Raw genomic sequence first — 20,065 nt, forward strand, 5'->3', positions numbered from 1 at the left:
TAGTAGCAAAAAGTTTTACTAAAAAACACAACATAAATTATTTTGACATTTTTGCCCCTGTGACTAAGATTTTCTCTATTCGAGTATTGTTAGCCTTAAAAGTTATCCATAAGCTAGTGATACATCAAATGAATGTTAAAACTACCTTTTTGAATGGTGATTTGGAAGAGAAAAATTATATGACTGAACCTGAAGGGTGTGTTGTACCTAGTCAAGAGAATAAAATATGCAAACTTTTAAAATATTTCTATGGATTGAAACAAACACCAAAACAATGACATGAAAAACTTGATAATTTATTGCTATGTGATGGTTTTTCACTTAATGATGTTGATAAATGTGTGTACTATAAATCTGAAAATAGTGATTGTATCATTATATGCTTATATGTGGATGACATGTTAATTTTTGGTACATGCAATGAGATTGTCGCTAAAAGTAAAATGTTTCTAGGATCGAACTTTAAAATGAAAGACATGTGTGAAGCAATGTAATTTTAGGTGTTAGAATCATAAGGAATGAAGATAATATATCATTATTCCAAGAACAATACATTGACAAACTTCTTAAGAAGTCTGGTTATTATAACTTCAAACCTGTGAATACCCCTTATGATTTTAACTCTAAATTAATGAAAAATAAAGAATAATCTATATCTCAGCCTCAATATGCCTAGATAATTGAGATCTTACTACATTTGATGAGCTTTTCTAGATTTGATATTGCATATGCATAGGTAAACTAAGTAGGTACACTCAATGTCCAAATTAGGAACATTAAGATGCACTTGCAAGGCTTATGAGATACTTAAGAGATTCAATGGTTTATTCCATTGAATATAGTGGATTTCCTGTTGTGCTAGAAGGATACAATGATGTTAACTAGATCTCTAATTCAGATGAGACAAAATTCACTATTGGTTATGTATTCACATTTATAGGTGATGCGATTACATGTAGATCACCCAGACAAACAATTATTATAAGATCAACAATGGAATATGAATTTATCGCTCTTGAGATGGCTGGTAGTGAGGTTGAGTGGTTGAAAAACTTCTTAATGAACATTCTAATAGGAATGAAACCAACCCCATTGGTGTCAATACACTATGATTGTCAATCGGCAATAACTATAGCTAAAAAGAAGAATTACAATGGAAAGAATAGACATATACAGTTGAGACACAATTTGGTGAAGCAATTGCTAAAGAATGGAACTATTTCCATTGATTTTGTGAAGTCAGAACATAATCTAGCATATTCTGTAACTAAACCCTTGGGAATAAATGTGATTTTAAAAACATTGAGGGGAATGAGACTTAAGCCACTTGCAAACAAACAAGTGATGGTAACCCAACCTTTGTGATTGGAGATCCATGAATAAGGTTCATTTGGGTAAAAATAAGTCACTCGTTAATTCAGATAACACTAATTGATTTTAAATCAAATATGTCCATTCCTATGGTGTGTGTGTGTGTGAAAGTGCTAGAGATTACATTATTGAGAGGTTGACTTTATAATTAAAATTCTATGTGGTGAAATAATTTTAACTTAAACAAAGTTTTTAATGATCTTTATACCCGTTACGGGTGGTGTATGATTTGCACCATACACTTGATAAAGTCACTTATATGAGTATCAAGTAGGGCCGTTGCATGAGATCTTGGCATGGTCTCTTGAGCACTCATGGATATCGGACACACATGGCCTAGTAAGCGCATCACAATGATAACAACAAGGATTGTGGGGGTGTATTATTATCGATAAACCTTTAACACACTCAAGTGTCTTTGGTTCATATAGCTTGCTATACCAATTACACTGTTTATTAAGTTTCTCGATCTATGATTGATTCATATAGCTTGCTATACCAACTCTGATGCATTTCATCTTATGAAATCCAAGATATTTCTTTTCTATTTCTTTAGTTAATGTTTGATCTTTTTCAATATTTGGGGGACTGATATATCAATACTACAAAAGCCTTCCATAAAAGGCTAAGAAACTTTATTAGATGAACATTTTCTCTTCCTCCTTCGTCAAATCTCCTCCCACAAGGCTTGTGAGTTAGTTTGGGCAACCTCTTTCGTCAATTCTCCTCACGCAAGGCTCAAGAGTTAGTTTTGGGCAACTTCTTCTGCAAGAATTTCACCTTGGATCATTCCTTTTTAGCATCTATAAATAGAGGTCCATTTACTTTTCTCTTTTCATTCTTATAAAATCCTAGGTTTATTCTTTTACTCTTTTAGAGTTTTTTTACTAGTTCTAATATCCTTAGAAATTTCTGAAAAGTTCTTGTTGTATCTTGGAGGACTTGCGCAACACAACACAGATAAGTCCTTAAGGACAATGATCTACACGTGTCGGAAAATTTTTGTTTGTGGTTTTTATTTCTTTTGTCAGCTTTTCTCCAACATAAAGATGATTTAAGTGGGTGATGTTGATAAATCTAAAAATCCTCTCACGAGAGAATGTGTTTATTTAGCTTTCAAAGCAGTTTCGAGCTTACATGACCACATTTTTTGTGCCACAGTCGGTGTTCTTAGAAATACACATTTTAAGCTGATAATTTTTTTGTGTTGATCTTTATAAAAGTTACCTTTTATGGTGAACAAATGTGTTTCATCATTGTTGTATATGATATATTTAATTTTATTGAAGTATACATGATTACATATGTTTAATAAGTTTCGATTCAAATCATCAACTATCAACCAAGAGGACAAATATATAGAGAAGATTTGAGATTTACATGACCAATAGCTATTATTCTCTCCTATTGGTCTCCTCCAAATATTACATTTCCCTATTTCTTTACTGGAATGTTTGGAATATAGATTTTTGTCCATCATATGACAGAAGTACTAACTCTCTATATCCCTTGAGAGTAGTCTTCCTTGTTGAGTTGAAAATATATGCAATAGAAATTATTTATGTTCTATGTTCCTTGAGGGTTAGTTTCTTACATCCTTGATGGTTATTTTTCTTACATAAAGTTCTTCCTTTGTTAAGGCCAATATTACCTTATATATTGGATTTAGTTTTCTTTACATATCTTATTTGTCTTCACTAACTTATTTAATGATTTTTCATATTTGTGGGACATATTTACACATAACAATCAAGATAGAAAGATCTATCTCTTCCTCGTTATAATCACTAACTTATAATGTCTAAACTTCTTGCATTCAAGCATTAATTTTTTTTGTCCTAACCTTTAAAATTCCTATCCTTATTATAGCCTTACTTCTACATTTCTATTACTACCATAATTAAAAACAACTTTATAACGAGTTCGCATCATATAATCAAAATAAAAAAGATTTATCTATTTTTCATTATAATAATGGACTTATAATATCTAAACTTCTTGTATTCTTTCAAAACATCTAACTTTTTCTTCTTCTTACCTTTGAATTTTTTATCCTTATTATAGCCTAACTTACACCTTTCTATTAGTACCATAATTAAAAATAAGTTTATAATAAGTTTGCTTAATACAATCAAGATAAAAAAATCTATCTCTTTTTCATTATAATCATCAATTTATAATGTCAAAGTTTCTTGCATTCAAATCATCTATTTTTTTGTCTTTACATGTGAATTTTCTACTCTTTTTATAGTCTTTAAACTTCTTTGTAAAGTGACATAATAATATAAACTTCTTTAAATTTTTCTTAAATTTCAATATAAAAAGAGACAATGCTTCAGCTTCCTCAAGATTAAATTCATCTAATTCTTCATTCATTGTCATAGATGAACTACTCTTCTTATTTATCTGTATTTTATTTCAATAAAAAATTCTTAATATATTATATTATTATATTTTAAAAACAATTATTATATCATAATATCTTAAAAATATTAAATAATTTTTTAAAATCTAATCGTTATATCCTAACATCTTAACAATATAATAATAATTTTTTATAGAATAAAATATTAATTTATAAATATTTTGGAGACATCTTATAATATTTAAAAAATATATGAAAGAAACTATACATTGTAGCATAAGATATTATTTATAAATTTTAAAAATATTTCGTAATATATGGAGAATATAATAGAATTTTCAAATCTCTAAATATTTTATTAGGAAAACGATTGCATTAAAGTTCGTCGGGTTCTCCTGTAACGCTGTGTTCGTTTGAGGGTGAAACACTGTGTAACGAGAAAAGAGAGCGATGATTTGCGCAGCGAAAGTGTTCGTTTGGGTGGATTTGCGAGCGACGAAATGCAGTGATTTGCGAGATGGGGTTATTTTTTCCATCTCGCTGATACGAGGAGATTTGCGCTGATTTGTTCCAAAATTACGTGTATGCCCTCGTGATTATGTTAAATATCGCGAAGGAAGGAAGAAGCGTGTATTGTTCGGTGTGTAGCAAGGGAGTTGATCGGAGGTGGTTGGATGTGGTTGAGAAGAAAATGAATAGGGTTGATTGCAGCTTGGTGTTGAGGACAACTTGATGGATAAAGATGGAGTTTACTGAAGCAGCTGCGCTTGAAGAAGAGGTGGTTCATGGGCGTGCATTCGGTTCCACAAATCTGGTAACCGGTTCCAGTGGTGAGAAAAAAATGAAGATGGAGTTGTATTCGGTTTTTCCACTCTTTCAAGAAATTGCAGAGAAGAATGTATTCGGTTCTACGTTCTTCTCTTCGGTTCCAGCTTTGAAAAATGTGTTGTATTCAGTTATGGTTAATGCGTTCTCCACTCACCGCCGCAGAAACCGCCACCTTCGCCAAGCTTGCCGCTGACAACACCCTCTCCGTGCACCTCCCAGACTTCTGCTCCGCCGCGCACTTGCTCTATTATTCCAAATCTCTCCCTTTCTCTTCCGAACGCATAAGTAGAGACGCCAAATTTGCTGTCTACAACAACAGAAACTTCTCCGACTACGGGACGAGTCGACTCGGTGTACTCCACTCGTTCAAGAACTACTCCGACAACTAGCGTGAAAACGTCCCCAAAACGACTTTCGCCAATACAGCAAAGCCTCGACAAACCGCATTGAGAACACGATCTATCTCTCCCTGGAGCTTTTGACTCGCACCCATTGATCATGCTTCTCACTTCACCCAATGCCAAAGTGATGGTCCAATTGCTCTTTGATTCGGGTTTTAGGGTTTTTTTTTCTGCACTCGCTTGTTTGCCTACTTGCTTGCTCAGAGGACGCGGATATTCTACCACGACATCACCGTTTCATATATAAACTCCATTTTATTATTCGTATTAAAGGAGGTTGATTTTTTTATTTTTTCAAACAAAGTTTAGTATAATTAAATAAATATGAATCACTAATTTTTAAATCGTGGATCTAGTTTTTTTTACCATAAAATCTATTAAATATTTTACATTTTTACTCCTTTAATTTATTTATTTTTTTATTTTTAGTCTATCCCATTAACTTTTAAAAGTTTATTTTGATGCTTTAAATTGTAAATTGACTTATCTGGGTGTTTTTCGTAATACATATAATTTTTTTAATTTATATTAATTTACATAGTAAATTATATTACAAACAAATACTACATTTAAAAATAAATTTATTTTACTAAATTATAATTCTTTACTTTTTAAAAATTATTTTTAATGATTATTTTTAATTTTTTACTTTTTATAAACATTTTTACAATTAAATATAACATTAACAAATAACATTTTATATTACTTTAATAACTAGGGACATTTTAATAATCTTTAATTTCTACCAATTAAACTAATTTTTTAAATCTGTCACATCAATCAAATACTACATTAATTCTGACAAACTTTACTTTCAAATCTAGTCTCAATTACCCACAAATCTACTAAAAAAAACATTAAAAAAATTACTCTCAAATCACTTCAATCTATTCAAATCATCTCCTCCAAATCCCTACAAAAACCAAATCTCCCCCAAATCCCTGCAAAACAACTACAAAGCCTAAGAGTTTTCGATTTTAATCCAAAGGACTCTCCACCACCGGCAAACCCTAGATGGATCTTCTGAAGCAAGAGCTTCTAAAGAAGCGTCAATCTCTGGCACAAGACACCGGCGGCAAGAGATTCTTCAAGCGCTCCGAGATCCAACAGAAGGAAATCCAAAAACTCCGCGAGAAAGAGAAGCGCGAATTGGAAGCGAAGTCGCAAAAGCGCCAAGCAACGTCCTCCGACCCCGCTACCGCCGCCCCCACCTCCTCGAACACCGCCTCCGCATCATCCTCATCTGCCGTCGCTGCCGCCTCCACCTCCCTTACTGACGAACAAAACATCGACAACCTCGTCCTCCCGAAACCTGAGGTCATCCGCCGCCTCCGCTTCCTGAAGCAGCCAGTCACGCTCTTCGGGGAGGACGACGATGCCAGGCTGGACCGCCTGAAGCACGTTCTCAAGGCTGGCGTGTTTGAGGTGGACAGCGACATGACCGAGGGGCAGACCAACGACTTCCTGCGCGACATTGCTGAGCTCCGGAAGCGCCAGAAGACCGGGATCATGGGCGAGAGGAAGCGCCAGAAGCCCGACGACGGTGCCACCGAGGACCGAGAGGGTGGAGGTGGCGACGACGACTTGAGCGAGGGAGGCTCTAGCGGCGCTGATGCCGATAAAGATTTGAAGCGTATGAAGGCGAATTTTGAGGAGCTGTGCGACGAGGATAAGATTCTGGTGTTTTTTAAGAAGCTCCTGAACGAGTGGAAGCAGGAGTTGCACGAGAAGCCTGAGTCGGAGAAGCGCACGGCTAAGGGGAAGTCCATGGTTGCTACGTTTAAGCAGTGTGCGCGTTACTTGAATCCGCTGTTCAAGTTTTGTAGGAAGAAGGTGAGTTTTCTCTTTTCATGGCTTTTGTATGCTTTGGACTTTGTTGACTGGCGATCATTGGTCATCGTTTTGTGATTGGATTATATTGTTAACTGTTAAATGTTTGGCAGAATAAATCCACTAAATAGAACTTTCTGAAGTATAGTTTCAATGAAGAGAGACCGAAAGTATGCTATTGTCATCATGTCATCGGTGAAGTATATACATGTAACCTAGGTGTAGGAGAGAGCATGGTGGTATTATCGTTTCTACTATGATTTTGTATTGGTTGGACTGTATGACTGGTAGGAGTGTAATGCCATTCCGAGGGCTGCACAGTAGCAGTGGCGCTACAATGGCCTAGTGGCCCTAGGCTGCTAAAGGATTCAAATAATGGCTCAAATAGCATATTTTTGTGAGCTATGTTTTGGGTGGTGTAGGTTTCAAAACCCCAATTTTTAATCTGAAACAATGTTAAGATTTTATTTTGGGTAAAATTCTGATTTCTCCCCTATTTTCTATTGTCTTTTTAGCTCCAGAAACATAATAGGATTTGACACTCTTCTTCCTTGATCGTTCCACTCTTTTCTTAAATTGGGTCGGGTTCCTAATTCTTGTAAGATGAAGACTGTACCAAACATTATAGGCACAAGTTAGATCATAGTTATAGTCTATTAGGGATATCAACCCCTCTAGGCTGCAATTAGACTGGCGAGGAGTAACTGCAGTTAAGGTTGCTGTGACAGTTGCCTCTGTTTGAATTCTTTCTCTCACATCTTACAGAGCTCTTCTTTTTCCTGCATTCCATTCTTTCTTTTTTCTTTAGATTTCCTACTTCATACACTGTTAATTTTGAACTAATTATTTATGTTCTTTGTCTACCAATATAATTTAATTTCACCATCTTCTTTCATTTTCTGGACATCATTATATTACTGTCCAGCATAATAATTTTGGAGATTTCGTGATGAATATGGCTACTTGGGGTGCTAAGTAGTGGAAAATAAATATAGTTCACTACTTCTTAGAATTGATAAATCTTTTATGTATCAATTATAAGCATGTTTGGTGCATGTTTGAACAGCTTTTTTTAAGGAAATAGTCTATATTTTTCCCCAAAAATATTTTTTCAAAGAAGCTCATACGAGAAAAATTTATTTTCCCCAAAATAATCCGATCCAAACATTCTCCAAGGAGTAATCTAACGAGCTTGATAGATTAATGTAGCCATCTTAAGGATGTTTGTTATTGTTGAAAACTTGAAATTGGGAGAGGTAATGTGGTACAAAAATTGGTTGTGCAGGTGTAGTTATTCATGCCGAGGTACAAAATTTGTAGATCAGAAATGTTAACGAAACTGCATATCAGTTTATTATCCCACGCTTCCCTTCTCTCAGCAATCATGTTGTGAAACTTTAACGGTCATAGTTTAGCCAACCTTTTAGCTTGATTATAATATGGTTAGTTCTGAAAAATGATATTGTGCTTAATCTTAGTCATTGTATAGGATGATGCTTAATCTGATCCTAAAAATGGTAAGTTGTCTTGTAAGTAACAGTGTACACGAGTCATAGACTTTTGATTAGCTGCACGCCGCAGAAACATCTTTAGATTAAGGTATATAATATATAACCAAGGGAAGAAACCTCAACAAGATCACACGGTAAAAGTTTCCTGGATCTATTGGGAGGCGTTTCCAACATAATGTTCCCGGATCTATTAGCTGGATACCGTCTGTGAAAATATTGTGGGCCTTTTTTCCAAAGGAATTACACGTTTTGAAGGATCTAAGAGCGCTCAAAATATTAGGCTCTACTGATTGCCAAAGTGGAGAACAAAGCTGGAAATCAATTTTATCAATTTTTTTTCCACTGTTGAATTTGATCGAGTGGTGCTGAATTCCCATCTCCTAAATGATCATGGAAACCTTGCCAAGGAACCAAAGGCAAACTGAGATAAGTAGGTATTTTATTTAATTTCTCTAGAGTTATGGAAGGGGCTTGGAAAAAGAGGACGTAGTCCTTGAAGACGTGTTGAACAAGGTAGAGGCAGGGGCCTAGTCCACGGAGAAAGAACAAAAGGCAACCTAGGGTTTCAAGAGAGAGAAACGGCAGTGGGGGAAGGTGAGTGACTAAATGACAATTCCTTTGCTAAGCAGACGAAGGCAAAGCGTGATTGATCCACTCTGATGCCAACTTGAGATAAATACAAAGGAATTAGAGTAAATTTGAGAGTGACTTTCCCTCTTTTAGAAATTCATATTATAATAACTTGGGATACATAAGATACAATGTATGAGAGGGAAAAGTAGAAAATATGAAAAGATATATCTAGGAACTAGGTATATCATAAAACACAACACCTTTACAAAAAATTCTATTTAAGACTATTTATTCTAAGAGGCCCAAACAGAATTTCTGTAATATTGTTTGCCATTTTGCACAGTGCAAGTTTACGAAGCACCCAATATTGACAGGGCAAGTGAGATATAATTGACTTTCACTTTACAATGCTTGTGTCCTTTCTAGAACGATATAGATTGTAAGTGGTCTCCTCTATTGGTTCTCCGTTGCATTAGAGAATAAAAGGATTTACTGAGCATGGCTATAACCGTTGAATATTTAGCATATCTTTGAGGTCTACGTTCCTTATCTTACCAGTACATACTGTTTAAGTAATGCATATTGATTGAACAGTAATCATAAATTTTTTTGTTGATAAGCATGAGTCAGTGCTGCATATTTTCTGAAGTATTTAACTAATGGAATGAATGCGGTGTATTTTCAGGTTCTTCCTGATGACATTCGACAGGCGCTGTTGGTGGTGGTTGAATGCTGTATGAAGCGAGATTATCTGGCTGCAATGGACCATTATATCAAGCTGGCCATCGGGAATGCACCCTGGCCTATTGGAGTCACTATGGTTGGTATTCATGAAAGATCTGCCCGTGAAAAGATCTACACTAACAGTGTTGCTCACATCATGAATGACGAGACCACTCGCAAGTACCTGCAATCAGTGAAGAGGTTAATGACATTTTGCCAACGGCGTTATCCGACATTGCCGTCTAAAGCAGTTGAGTTTAACAGTTTGGCAAATGGCAGTGATTTACAGTCACTTCTAGCAGAAGAGAGATTTAGTGGGGTCAACCAAACATATGAGGAAAGGTTTAGGATAATGCCTGCTCCTAGAGACAGCTAGTTAAACCATGCTTTCTAAAACGACATATTCATATGATGTATACTATCTATGTCCAATTGCTACTTTACTTTGTACAATCGGTGTGTTATGAAACATGTAAAAATTCAGATGTTAGTATTTTATTAAATCAGCGTTTTTTAACTATATCAACGAGCATAGCCGTTGGGATGCTTATTCTTCCTCTTGGTAGCGTTTTCAGGTCTGCGGCTTGAATCTAGTTAATAAATAGTTTTTATTTGTCTGGAAGATTAATTCATTTATTTGGATAGTTATTATGAAAAAGCAGAGACTAAATTATTAAGTAGTATCGCATAGAATAATTAAAAGTGTATTTTTATTATTTCTTTTCGAGCAGCCAATTGGTTTTTGAGTAGCATAGAAGAATGACGGAATCAATTTGGCGTTTGTACAAAATTATAAATTTTAAACTAGTGTCTTTTTTTAAACAGTTGTCAGGAAGCACAGAAGATTGTAGACGTAATAAAAAGAAAAAAATAATAGTACGTTCACTTTTGTATAATGTGCACCTGTCAGAGTTTGATTAGGAGGTGCGTAACCAAGAATTAATTCTGATTGGGCATGGGTAGTAAACAATGGGAGCGAAGTGACGTGGATTATATGTCATGTCGAAGGAGAGGGGTAAATAACAAAATAAAAAAGGCTTGTCCGAGAAAGAACTAACAAAGGAGAGGAAAAGGTAATATAAGAAAAAAGAATTTAAAAATAATGGTCTAGAACAGATGGAGGGTCGTGAGCCATGTGATGATCCACGTGGCGCTAAGGCGACAGGCACCGGCACTGAAACGCATAGGATCTATCTGCGGTACATAGCCATAGGCACGGAATCAGAGAGGGTGAGGGTCGTGTGAATGTGAAGAAACCAAACCAAACCACTCACCACTCACTCACTCACTCACTCACTCACTCACTCTCGGTCCTGGGTATGGATTCCGTTGTCCTTCACAGTGTGAGTGCGTCATCAGCGGCGTCGTCGTCGTCTACGTCGTCAATGGCGAAGCGTCCGTGTCCGTCGCAAAACCCTAGAGTGGAGAACCTGAGCGATGTGGAGCGTCTTCTGGACGCGTTTCTCTCCCTCTCCGACCTCCCTTCTCTCTCCCTCGATCTCTCCTTTGAGAGGCTTCTCCAATCTGTCTCCTCTGACTCCGATCTTATCGATCGCGCCCTCAAAATGGGTTCTCTCCTTCTTGACGCCGCCAAACACTCCTCTAGGAAACGCGCTTCCAACCACAATTCCCTCGCCTGGCCCCTCCCTCCCGACCTCACCATCAAGGTCACTTTCGCTTCCCTTCCCTCTTCCGGAGTTCCTTTTCCTTTTCTTTTTATTTCAGTATTGATGTAATCATGCTGTGCTACACCTAAATGTTACTACCGGTCCTCTGTTTCCCTTTCTGTTGATTTTTGTTTTACCTTTCGTGTCGGTATGCTTATTGATTAAGTTGGTAGATGTGTTGCTAAAGAGTGCTGATTTTCGTTATTTCCCCCCCGCCCCCTTTCTCGTAGGGAAGCTTTTTCTTTATATTTATTTATATATGTGTAGTTAGAGTGGAAATGATTTTTCCTGAATATAATTGGATCCGAGTTTTCTGAGTATATGAATACGAGGATTATGCATAAAAAGTACCTGGGGAGGAACATGTAGCACGAGATAACGGCCAAAATTTCAATTATTATTGAAACTAATCATTGTTTTGTTGGAAAGTCACTTTAATTTCGGTTACCCCTAACTCATCATAGTAGTGGTCTGTTTGGGGTTGCGAATTGCAGCATAATTGGGTAGTATTAGTCTCATACTGAGAGATCGGCTTAACGAGAGCTTATAAATTTTTGGACAGTCCTCATTTTAGAAGCTGATTTATAGTGTTGAGTCCTAAGACCAATTTCTAAGAGTTTTGAATGTGTTCATGAAGTAATTGGTAAGTTCTCTGAGTACTGATTTTGGGTCCAATACACAGGTGTTCTCAATGCTTGATACCCAGAGCCTGTGCTATGCATCAGCTACTTGTTCAATGTTTAGCAAATGTGCCAAAGATCCTCTGTGCTATACAAATCTTGATTTGACAACACTTGTTCCGAAGGTTAACAATGCAGTAGTTGCCACGATGATTCAGCGAGCTGGAAAGGCACTAAGGTTTGAAATGTCTTTTCTGTGCTATATATACTTTTTGCTCCGGAGGAAACTTCATTTTGCTGCCAACCGGTGGTTTTGGTGAATACTTTGTGACAGTGCAAAATGAATCGCCTACTTTGGCTGATCATTTCCCTACTGTACTTCACCTTTACTCATATTGGTAAAAGGAAAAAAAAGGAAAGGGTAGGGGCGCTATTTAGTTGCATATTGCTTATTTGTTTGGCTGGTCTGGCTCATCTGCTTTGGTGCTTACATTTCATTAATGCCTCTCATCTTTTATCAGCTCCTATTAGAACTTGTGCACTAGTTTCATCATTTTAAGTGAATTTTTACATTGTAAACTTTGTTAGCTTTCAACCATAAAGCATAACCGTTCTCATTATTTTACCTTGTGTTAACTTCTTGGTCCTGCATTACAATGATCTATCTTGTGTTATTATATTCTCACATATTATAATTTCTGTTAATAAGGTCTCTTAAGCTTGGCGTTGTCCCTGGCGCTACTACTTCACTTGGATCTTGTCCACCATTTGTTTGTACCATTAGAAATGCTATTGTAGAAGTATCAAACTTTTCATGGAATGATAAGAGGTCTCGACAAGGGAGGGAGTCATCCATTCTCACAAGATGCTGCTTAAGCCCTTTAAGTGGTGACGGTGGTACCCCAGGGTATTTTTTTTTTCATGGACTTATTAAGTATTCAGTGTGTTCAGGTGATCGATTTTATATGGGCTGTTATATTTTGTATTTGTAGGGCTCTTTTAAGAAAGTTACACTTGTATAATATTGAGAGAATGGATAATGCATCCCTTGGTGCAGCATTGTCTGCATGCCCATCTCTCCTTGATTTGGAAATTGTTGGGCTGTAAGTCTATTTCCTTCAACTCTTGTTCTTTCTCTTCTTTTTGTTATAAGCATTTTCTCACTGCTGGTGGATGATGCATATGAGAATGTTATTGGTTAAAATGTGTTAAATATGAAGAAAATGGATCTCTTTTTCTATGATCAGTGCACTTCCTTACAATATAGTGTATGTACTATTTTAAATTCCATCTGCGATATGCCATATTCATGCTGGGTATTCTGGTTGAATTTGACCAGAGTTAGAACAAAAAATGATTAGAAGACAGTGAGAGACACTTTCAGTAGACCTTTGAAGTGACCTATAGGTAGATAGTGGTACACTATGAAGAATTCTTATGTAGGTCATGTACGAGCTACTCGTCTTCCACATGAGCAGTGTGTCACAATTTAAAAAAATCCTTAGGTTTTGTCTGCATTTGCCAATTGTCTGTCAGTACTTTGGGCAATGGCAGAGGATTGTATGAGCCTGATACGGTCTTGTTCAACAAAATGAGATGAAATAGAGGATCGTGTGATATGGTCCATTGATTGACAGCTTTTCTCTTTCTTTGGCAGTGCAACAATATGCCGTGCAGAGCTTGATGTTATCCTTGTAGCAGTGTAGTGTAACATTAGCTTGGTGTTCATTATGTTTCAATTCATCCAAAATTGAGTCCCTTGTAGCAGAGTCTAGAGAGCTGGTTTACATTTCCATGTTTGAGGGGAATGTGCTCCCTATAAAAAGCAAGGCTGGTTTCCTTCCATACAAATCTCTAAAGGCATCATTTGTATTTAACCTACATTCATTCCAACTGAATGATTGTGGCCACTGCTTATACGTTGTGAAGTACCTCAAAAATCCAAACCTCTATTTATCTCCTTAAGGAGACTAAGCAAGCATAGCTGTTCTTGAGTTTAGTTCCAACTCGTTTTAATAATTTTGAAAATAGAAAGGCCTGAGCAAGATTTGTCCGTCCCTGTTTGATATAATGGAACTAGAGAACAATTGGTACTTTACTATTTCAGATATAAAAATCTGGGGTTTCTCTTTTGATTGGAAAGGATGACCTAAAGCATGGAGATGTCACTCTACATTTGGGTCTGAATAGGAAACAGTGCAGGAGACTGGTGGGGTACTGATTTTGATTCTTATTTCCCTTGTGTACTTTACATTTGACTATGAACTGCTGGAATCTTTCTTCATTCCTTCCCAATAAACTACCCCAGATATTCTCCTACATATTTTGTTAGGCCTATCATATTACTTGCTATGAGAGCACCCACAAATATCTAGTCCCACAGGATTTCCAGTCCTTGCAGTGATGGAGTGTATTAGAGATCCACATCAACTAGAGATGTGGCCAAATTGTAGTGTATAAATGGTGCAAAGTTCACCTTGTAAGCTGATTTTGTGGGGTTGAGTTAGGTTTAAATCTATTTTTTAAGAATTTCTTTTCAAAGCCTTGTTGTGCCTAGAGACCAATCAAAATTTCAATTTTTTTCCAATAATTCTGTGAAGGAATTATTCCGTATTACTCCTAGAGTCCCATAATTTCTCATCAATTTTCTGTACTACTTCTAGAGTCCCAAAAATCACATGAACCTTTTGAAATTCCTTAAACATGAAGATTATGGCACTCAAATTTAATTTCTTGTGATGTGGAATATGTAATATATTAAATTCCATCTGCCATAGTTAGGATGGGAATACTTTGTGCTGTAAGTCTGACTACAAACTTGGTCGATTTTATTGTTTTAGACTCTGGTGTGAACATGCGATAAGCATTTAATGTGTATATCTGTCTGTCTTTTATCACTAATTTGTTTCATTTGAAAGAGAAGGTCATTTCTATATAGTGTTTGTTAATGATCCATTTCTTTTTTTCCTGACATGCTAGCCATGTTGAGCTGAGGCAAACATTAATGTCAGTAAGTGCAAACTGCCACTTGATAGAACGCTTGTTTTTTGAGTCTTCTAAAACAGGTAACTTACTTTCTCAGCTATATGTTACCTTTTAAGACTTTTTATATCTCTACTTATCTCTTTTTGATTTTCAGGTAGAGATGACAGCTTGAAAGCACAAACCTGTTTTGAGCTAGTAAACAATTGTCCTCATCTAACTTCTTTATCCCTTAGAGGGTTTAAGCTACATGATTGCAAAGTTCGTGTATTGGTTAAGGTATGTTTTCAGGAAAGTTGCAATTTTTAATGTACTAAGTTTGAAGTTCTTATTTTTAGCATATTTTACACTGTCCTGTGTGTTCCCATTTATTCTTGTTAACCCAGTAATTTTTTATTAATTTTATTCATTAGAAGATTCATGTTTAACTCTATCTTTTGTATATTCAATTTCTGCATTTTACTTTTGTTGGAAATTGTAGACTTGACTTTTTCTTGTCTGCACTTTTTACACCCAAAAGTTATTTTGTGCCGAAGTTAGAGGTATTTTTGTGAACTTTTGCGGCCTGTATCTTATCTTTTATCATGTAGCATTGAGTATATGTTGATATTTTGCAATATGTATGAGCTTAAGTCTATCTATTTCATTGTAATTATCAACTCTGGTGAGAAAATTTGGTTTTCTGAATAATAATTTTGCAATATTAGGCGCTACATATTGGTAGTCATTTTGATAACTATAGGGAAAAATGGCGGCAGGATTATATGAATATTTTATTGATGTGTGATTTGAAGCTACCATTTTTGTTTTTGAATTTTGGACAATTAATTTTAAATTAAATAACATTATCCTAACTTTTCCTTTTCATGGAAGTTAAAGAAAAGCGGTATGTCGTCACAGTTACTAATTCTAAACTGAATGTGCAGGGATTTAGGAAATTGAAGTATGTTGACTTTTCAACGTCTTATTCAATCACTGGTAACTTCTTAAGGTCAGTTGTTTCTAACAAGGCTTTGCAAGAGTCTGTTACATTCTGTCCATCTAGAAGATTGATTAAAAGTACTAAAACCTTTATTTTTCAGAAACCTTGGAAGCTGCAATGGGGGAAATTTTCTTGAGGTCTTAATTTTAAGGGATTGCATGCATCTCAAAGAGGTAATGTCTGTAATACATTTCTACCTTTTTCTCTTTTTATTCACATGCCTCAGAAACATTAATACTTCATGTGCAGATGGAAGTCGCGAGGCTGTTGACTGCAATTCTTGCTGGAGATTTCAAATTTCTTGTACATCTTGTGGGTATATAGAAATAAGTTTTAGCTTCTTATAAAATAAGAGTGATGTTTCAGTTTGAATAAATTTTGATTCGTGTTGTCACATTTACCTTTAAACAGGATATATCCAATAGGGAAGGTTTAGCATCTGAGGCTGATTGGTATCACAGGTGCTACAACTCTAGGTAATGGTTAGCACATATGAGTTCCATGAATTACTTTGACCTTTTAAATGACCTTTTTTATTCGTTATTTATTTACAAACTTGGGGTTGCGTTCCAGTATTATGCCTATAAAAGAGGTTTTGGAAACGAGGCCTGATATGTGTCTGGTGGCTGAATATCCATCAGCAGAAGGAAGGTTAGATAGTTTTCAGTTTAAGTATTTTTGGATTCTGGTGCCCTTAATTTATTGCAAGTGGAGGGATTTTTTTATTTCATTCTATAATCGGCACCAGTTTTGTGTTTTCTGATTGTCCCGCAGTTATATGGAGACATTTGATGCTGATATGAATAGTGAGATAAGTCTGCCCTCACAATTGAGTAGCCACACGTCAGATGGATCAATTTTTATGAGTACATCTGAAAGCAGCTACAATAGTGATCAGGGAAGTGGCAATGAGGATGGTCAAGATGCCAACTACGTGATATACGAGGAAAGCTCAGATGAGATTGACTTTTTGTCCCTCTAGGGAATCCTCGTGGTGAGGCATCATTCAAGAAGGACAACAATCTGGTGAACTTGGTACCTCTCTCTCTCTCTCCCCGTGTGTGTGTGTGTGTGTGCACCCATGTGTGTTGGAGTGGTGTGTTACTAGTGGATTTCTAATGCATAAAGGCAAACGTTACAGGTGCCTTGAGGACATTGTTGCAGAAAACAAAACTAGATAGTATTAATTGATATATGATGAATAAAAAAATTGTTTCATTCTTGTTTTTTGAAGGAATTTGAAATATTTAATTGGGGGTGATAAATGTTCCTTCCGGTGTCCTCAAGATACTTGCTTTACCTTTTAGTAGAAGCACTTACAAGAGTAGATTAGCTTGCTTTTAGGTTTTGACATTCCACAATTATGCACTGAGAACAACTTCGAAAGCTTACGCAGTATGATGTTTTGGTAATTGTCACGTGACAAGTTCTGTTGTCTAGGACTAGAATTCCCAGGAAATTGAGATACCTAATAATTTGTGTGTACAAAAAGTTTGTTACAATTTGATGTTTTGGAAGTTAGTGCCTATTGTTTGTTATCTTTCTAAATTCAATTCTTGTTGGACCCATTTCATTAGCTTTGTCCGCCTCTTGGCGTTTCCTAACATTGGGATTCGAATTTATGGACTAAGGGGGAGCTGTGGGGAAGAACGATGCCACAGGATGAGTGTCAACGACGGATCTGGATTTTTCAACTTTCAATTTGTCCTTCTCCCTAATTGATGTTCTTTATTGTGGAATTTTCAATCTGGAGGACAATTGGAGGCTGGTTGTTGTTTTAAAGTTGGCATTTGTTTCCATATTTGCAATATTGTCAATATATTGCTGCTTCATTCCACGGGCTTCCCAAAAAAGAGGTTATTTTTCCTCGGCATCAATCCATGTAGTGCTGGAATTTATTTTTGGTTCTAATGTAGAAGACGTCTTCAATTATGTATTTTGTACCCCTTTTAGTTAATACGCAAATAAAATTAAGTAAACACTTATTTGTTTACTTTCTAATAGTGATCGGTAATAGGAGATGATGGTGCTCTATATCATGAATGAACATGGCCAGTTGATCAAGCACATTCCTATTCATGAGAGGTGACATCCCTGAAAAAATGTATAACTCGCACGCATTTCGTGCAGTACACAAATTATGGAATTGTAATATTCTTCCCTGCCCACTCCCAAATATGACAATTATTGGAAGTTCCCGTGGACCTATATACCTGAGGGGCAAATATTTTATGTAATTTAAAGTTCTCCGATCTCGACTTTGGAATTATTCGCGTTGCAATATTTCGGCTTGGCGGGAGTTAATTGAGCCGTTTTGGGTATTAAAAAAACATCGAGTTTGTTTTACATTTCAAACTTGCCTTTTGCTTTCTGCACCTACATAATTAATTTTATCATGAGATATATATATTTTAATTTAATTTTATGCTACATGGAAGGGTATCAAATTTAATTCATAGATGCTAATAAGATTCGTCTGGCACAAAAAGCTTGTGGTATAATGTTTCTTTTGAAGAATGTATATGATACAAACATAAATAGAAGACTTGTAATTAATGACAATAATGTGAGATGAATATATATATATATATATATATGGATATCCTAATTGATTATGGGAACCAAACAAATACCATTGTAAACAAAAAAAAAATATTGTCATGGTAGTCGGAATACCTCAAAGAAATGTTTTGGGGAAAAGGGTAGTGTGACCAAACCCAAATACTACAAAATCAATGTTGACAAAATTAAAGTGAATGCCATTTTTTGAAAGAAGGAATCAAACCTCACTAGGTATGATAAGATCTATGATAAGGTTTGTTGATCTTGTATTAAACTTATAGGAATATGTTTTAAAAGTAACAACTTACTTGCACTACCAACATCTTGTGAGATATGCAAAGAATAAGTCAAATATCAAACACATAAAGGTATGTTGTATGTGATTGTTATTCTTGTGAAAATATAATATAACTTGATAAAATCTTGAAACAAGTTGATAATTTAAATTCATTGGTTTTCTTTAAAAGATAATGAGATATTATTTTTACCAACCTCCTAATCTTGAAGTATTTGTGGTAAGAAGATCACCTTTTTGGAAAGGAAATTCTTGATATAAGGAAGTCACGATAAAAAAATTGAGTTTGATTAAAGTTAGTTAGTAAATGAATCAACTCAAGAACATGACACAAATTTTGATATTTTAAAGTCGACTTAAAGATCTTCATCTGTAACATTTGTCATTTAAGAACAATTTGTTGGTTAAAGATAAGTAAGCAAACCAACAATTGAGTGAGTTCAATAACCTATGAACCTAATGCAAGATGATACATCAAATGAGGTTTATCATGATGATGATTACTTCAAAAACTGTTAAGATTTATACAAGCTATACATGTCTTTCTATAGTTTCAAGTAATCTCCTCATGTTTGATTTAGAGACATTGTTCAAACTTTTAGAATGAAATGCACTGAGGTAATTTTTTATCGTTATATCTGTTGTAACAATGTTAGATTATTGCAAAAAGAAAAACGTTGGATTGCAACGTTCAAAACTTTAATTACCAATAACGTTTAAATTCATTTTATTAAGTGCTCCAACGGTAAAATATTTAATGGATTTTATTGTTTTTTATTGATTTTATTCTTTCCTAGCTCTATAAATAGAGAGCTTTCCCCCCATTCCAAATACACATCAAAAGCAGTCTTCTCTCCTTCTCTTTTCTTCTTCTAAAATTATTCTGGATTTATTTTATACTCTTTTGGATCCTTGCTAGTTCTGAGATCCTCAGAGATATTCTGGGAAGTTCCTGTTGTATCTTGGGGGACTTACGTAATACACCGCGGCTAAGTCCTTAAAGATAGTGAATCTACACGCCTCAGGAAATACTGCTCGTGATTTTGTCGGCTTTTATACAACAATCTTAAAGACTTATGGCTGACATCAACAACTCAATCCCGGAGGATCAAAACTTTGTTTTCAGAACTCAGAAGATATTTGCGAAACTCATAACTTCCAGAGCCTGCCAAGGTGCTTGCAGCAACGATGGCTTCTGATCGCATTTGTAAGGACCGCGGATGAGGACGAAGAAGATGAGGTACTTGATTAAATTTTCGTATACTTTACCTACAAAGAAAAAAGCACAACCAGGTATTTTCTTGTTTACCAATCTTAAATATTTTAAAATTGTGGGGGTGTAGGTAATTTTACTT

General features: G+C 35.5%; 2 protein-coding genes across 2 annotated transcripts; both read left to right on the plus strand.

Annotated features, from left to right (window-relative positions):
• Positions 1-5,899: 5,899 nt before the first annotated feature.
• LOC124845679 (splicing factor Prp18 family protein) lies at positions 5,900-10,122 on the plus strand. Its single transcript, XM_047322818.2, has 2 exons — positions 5,900-6,798; positions 9,565-10,122. Exons 1-2 carry the CDS (start codon positions 5,980-5,982, stop codon positions 9,976-9,978), a joined length of 1,233 nt encoding a protein of 410 aa, XP_047178774.1. The 5' UTR covers positions 5,900-5,979; the 3' UTR covers positions 9,979-10,122.
• Positions 10,123-10,707: 585 nt separating this feature from the next.
• On the plus strand, positions 10,708-18,105 carry LOC124845680 (F-box protein At4g02760-like). The gene is made up of 13 exons (XM_047322820.2): positions 10,708-11,269; positions 11,952-12,127; positions 12,599-12,796; positions 12,882-12,992; positions 14,869-14,954; positions 15,029-15,150; positions 15,798-15,862; positions 15,954-16,026; positions 16,103-16,165; positions 16,265-16,329; positions 16,427-16,504; positions 16,628-16,888; positions 17,485-18,105. Exons 1-12 carry the CDS (start codon positions 10,922-10,924, stop codon positions 16,833-16,835), a joined length of 1,593 nt encoding a protein of 530 aa, XP_047178776.1. The 5' UTR covers positions 10,708-10,921; the 3' UTR covers positions 16,836-16,888; positions 17,485-18,105.
• Positions 18,106-20,065: the final 1,960 nt, after the last annotated feature.

The sequence above is a fragment of the Vigna umbellata genome, chromosome 5 (genome assembly GCF_029865625.1).
Source record: "Vigna umbellata cultivar VRB3 chromosome 5, Vumbellata_1.0, whole genome shotgun sequence".
NCBI lineage: Eukaryota > Viridiplantae > Streptophyta > Magnoliopsida > Fabales > Fabaceae > Vigna > Vigna umbellata.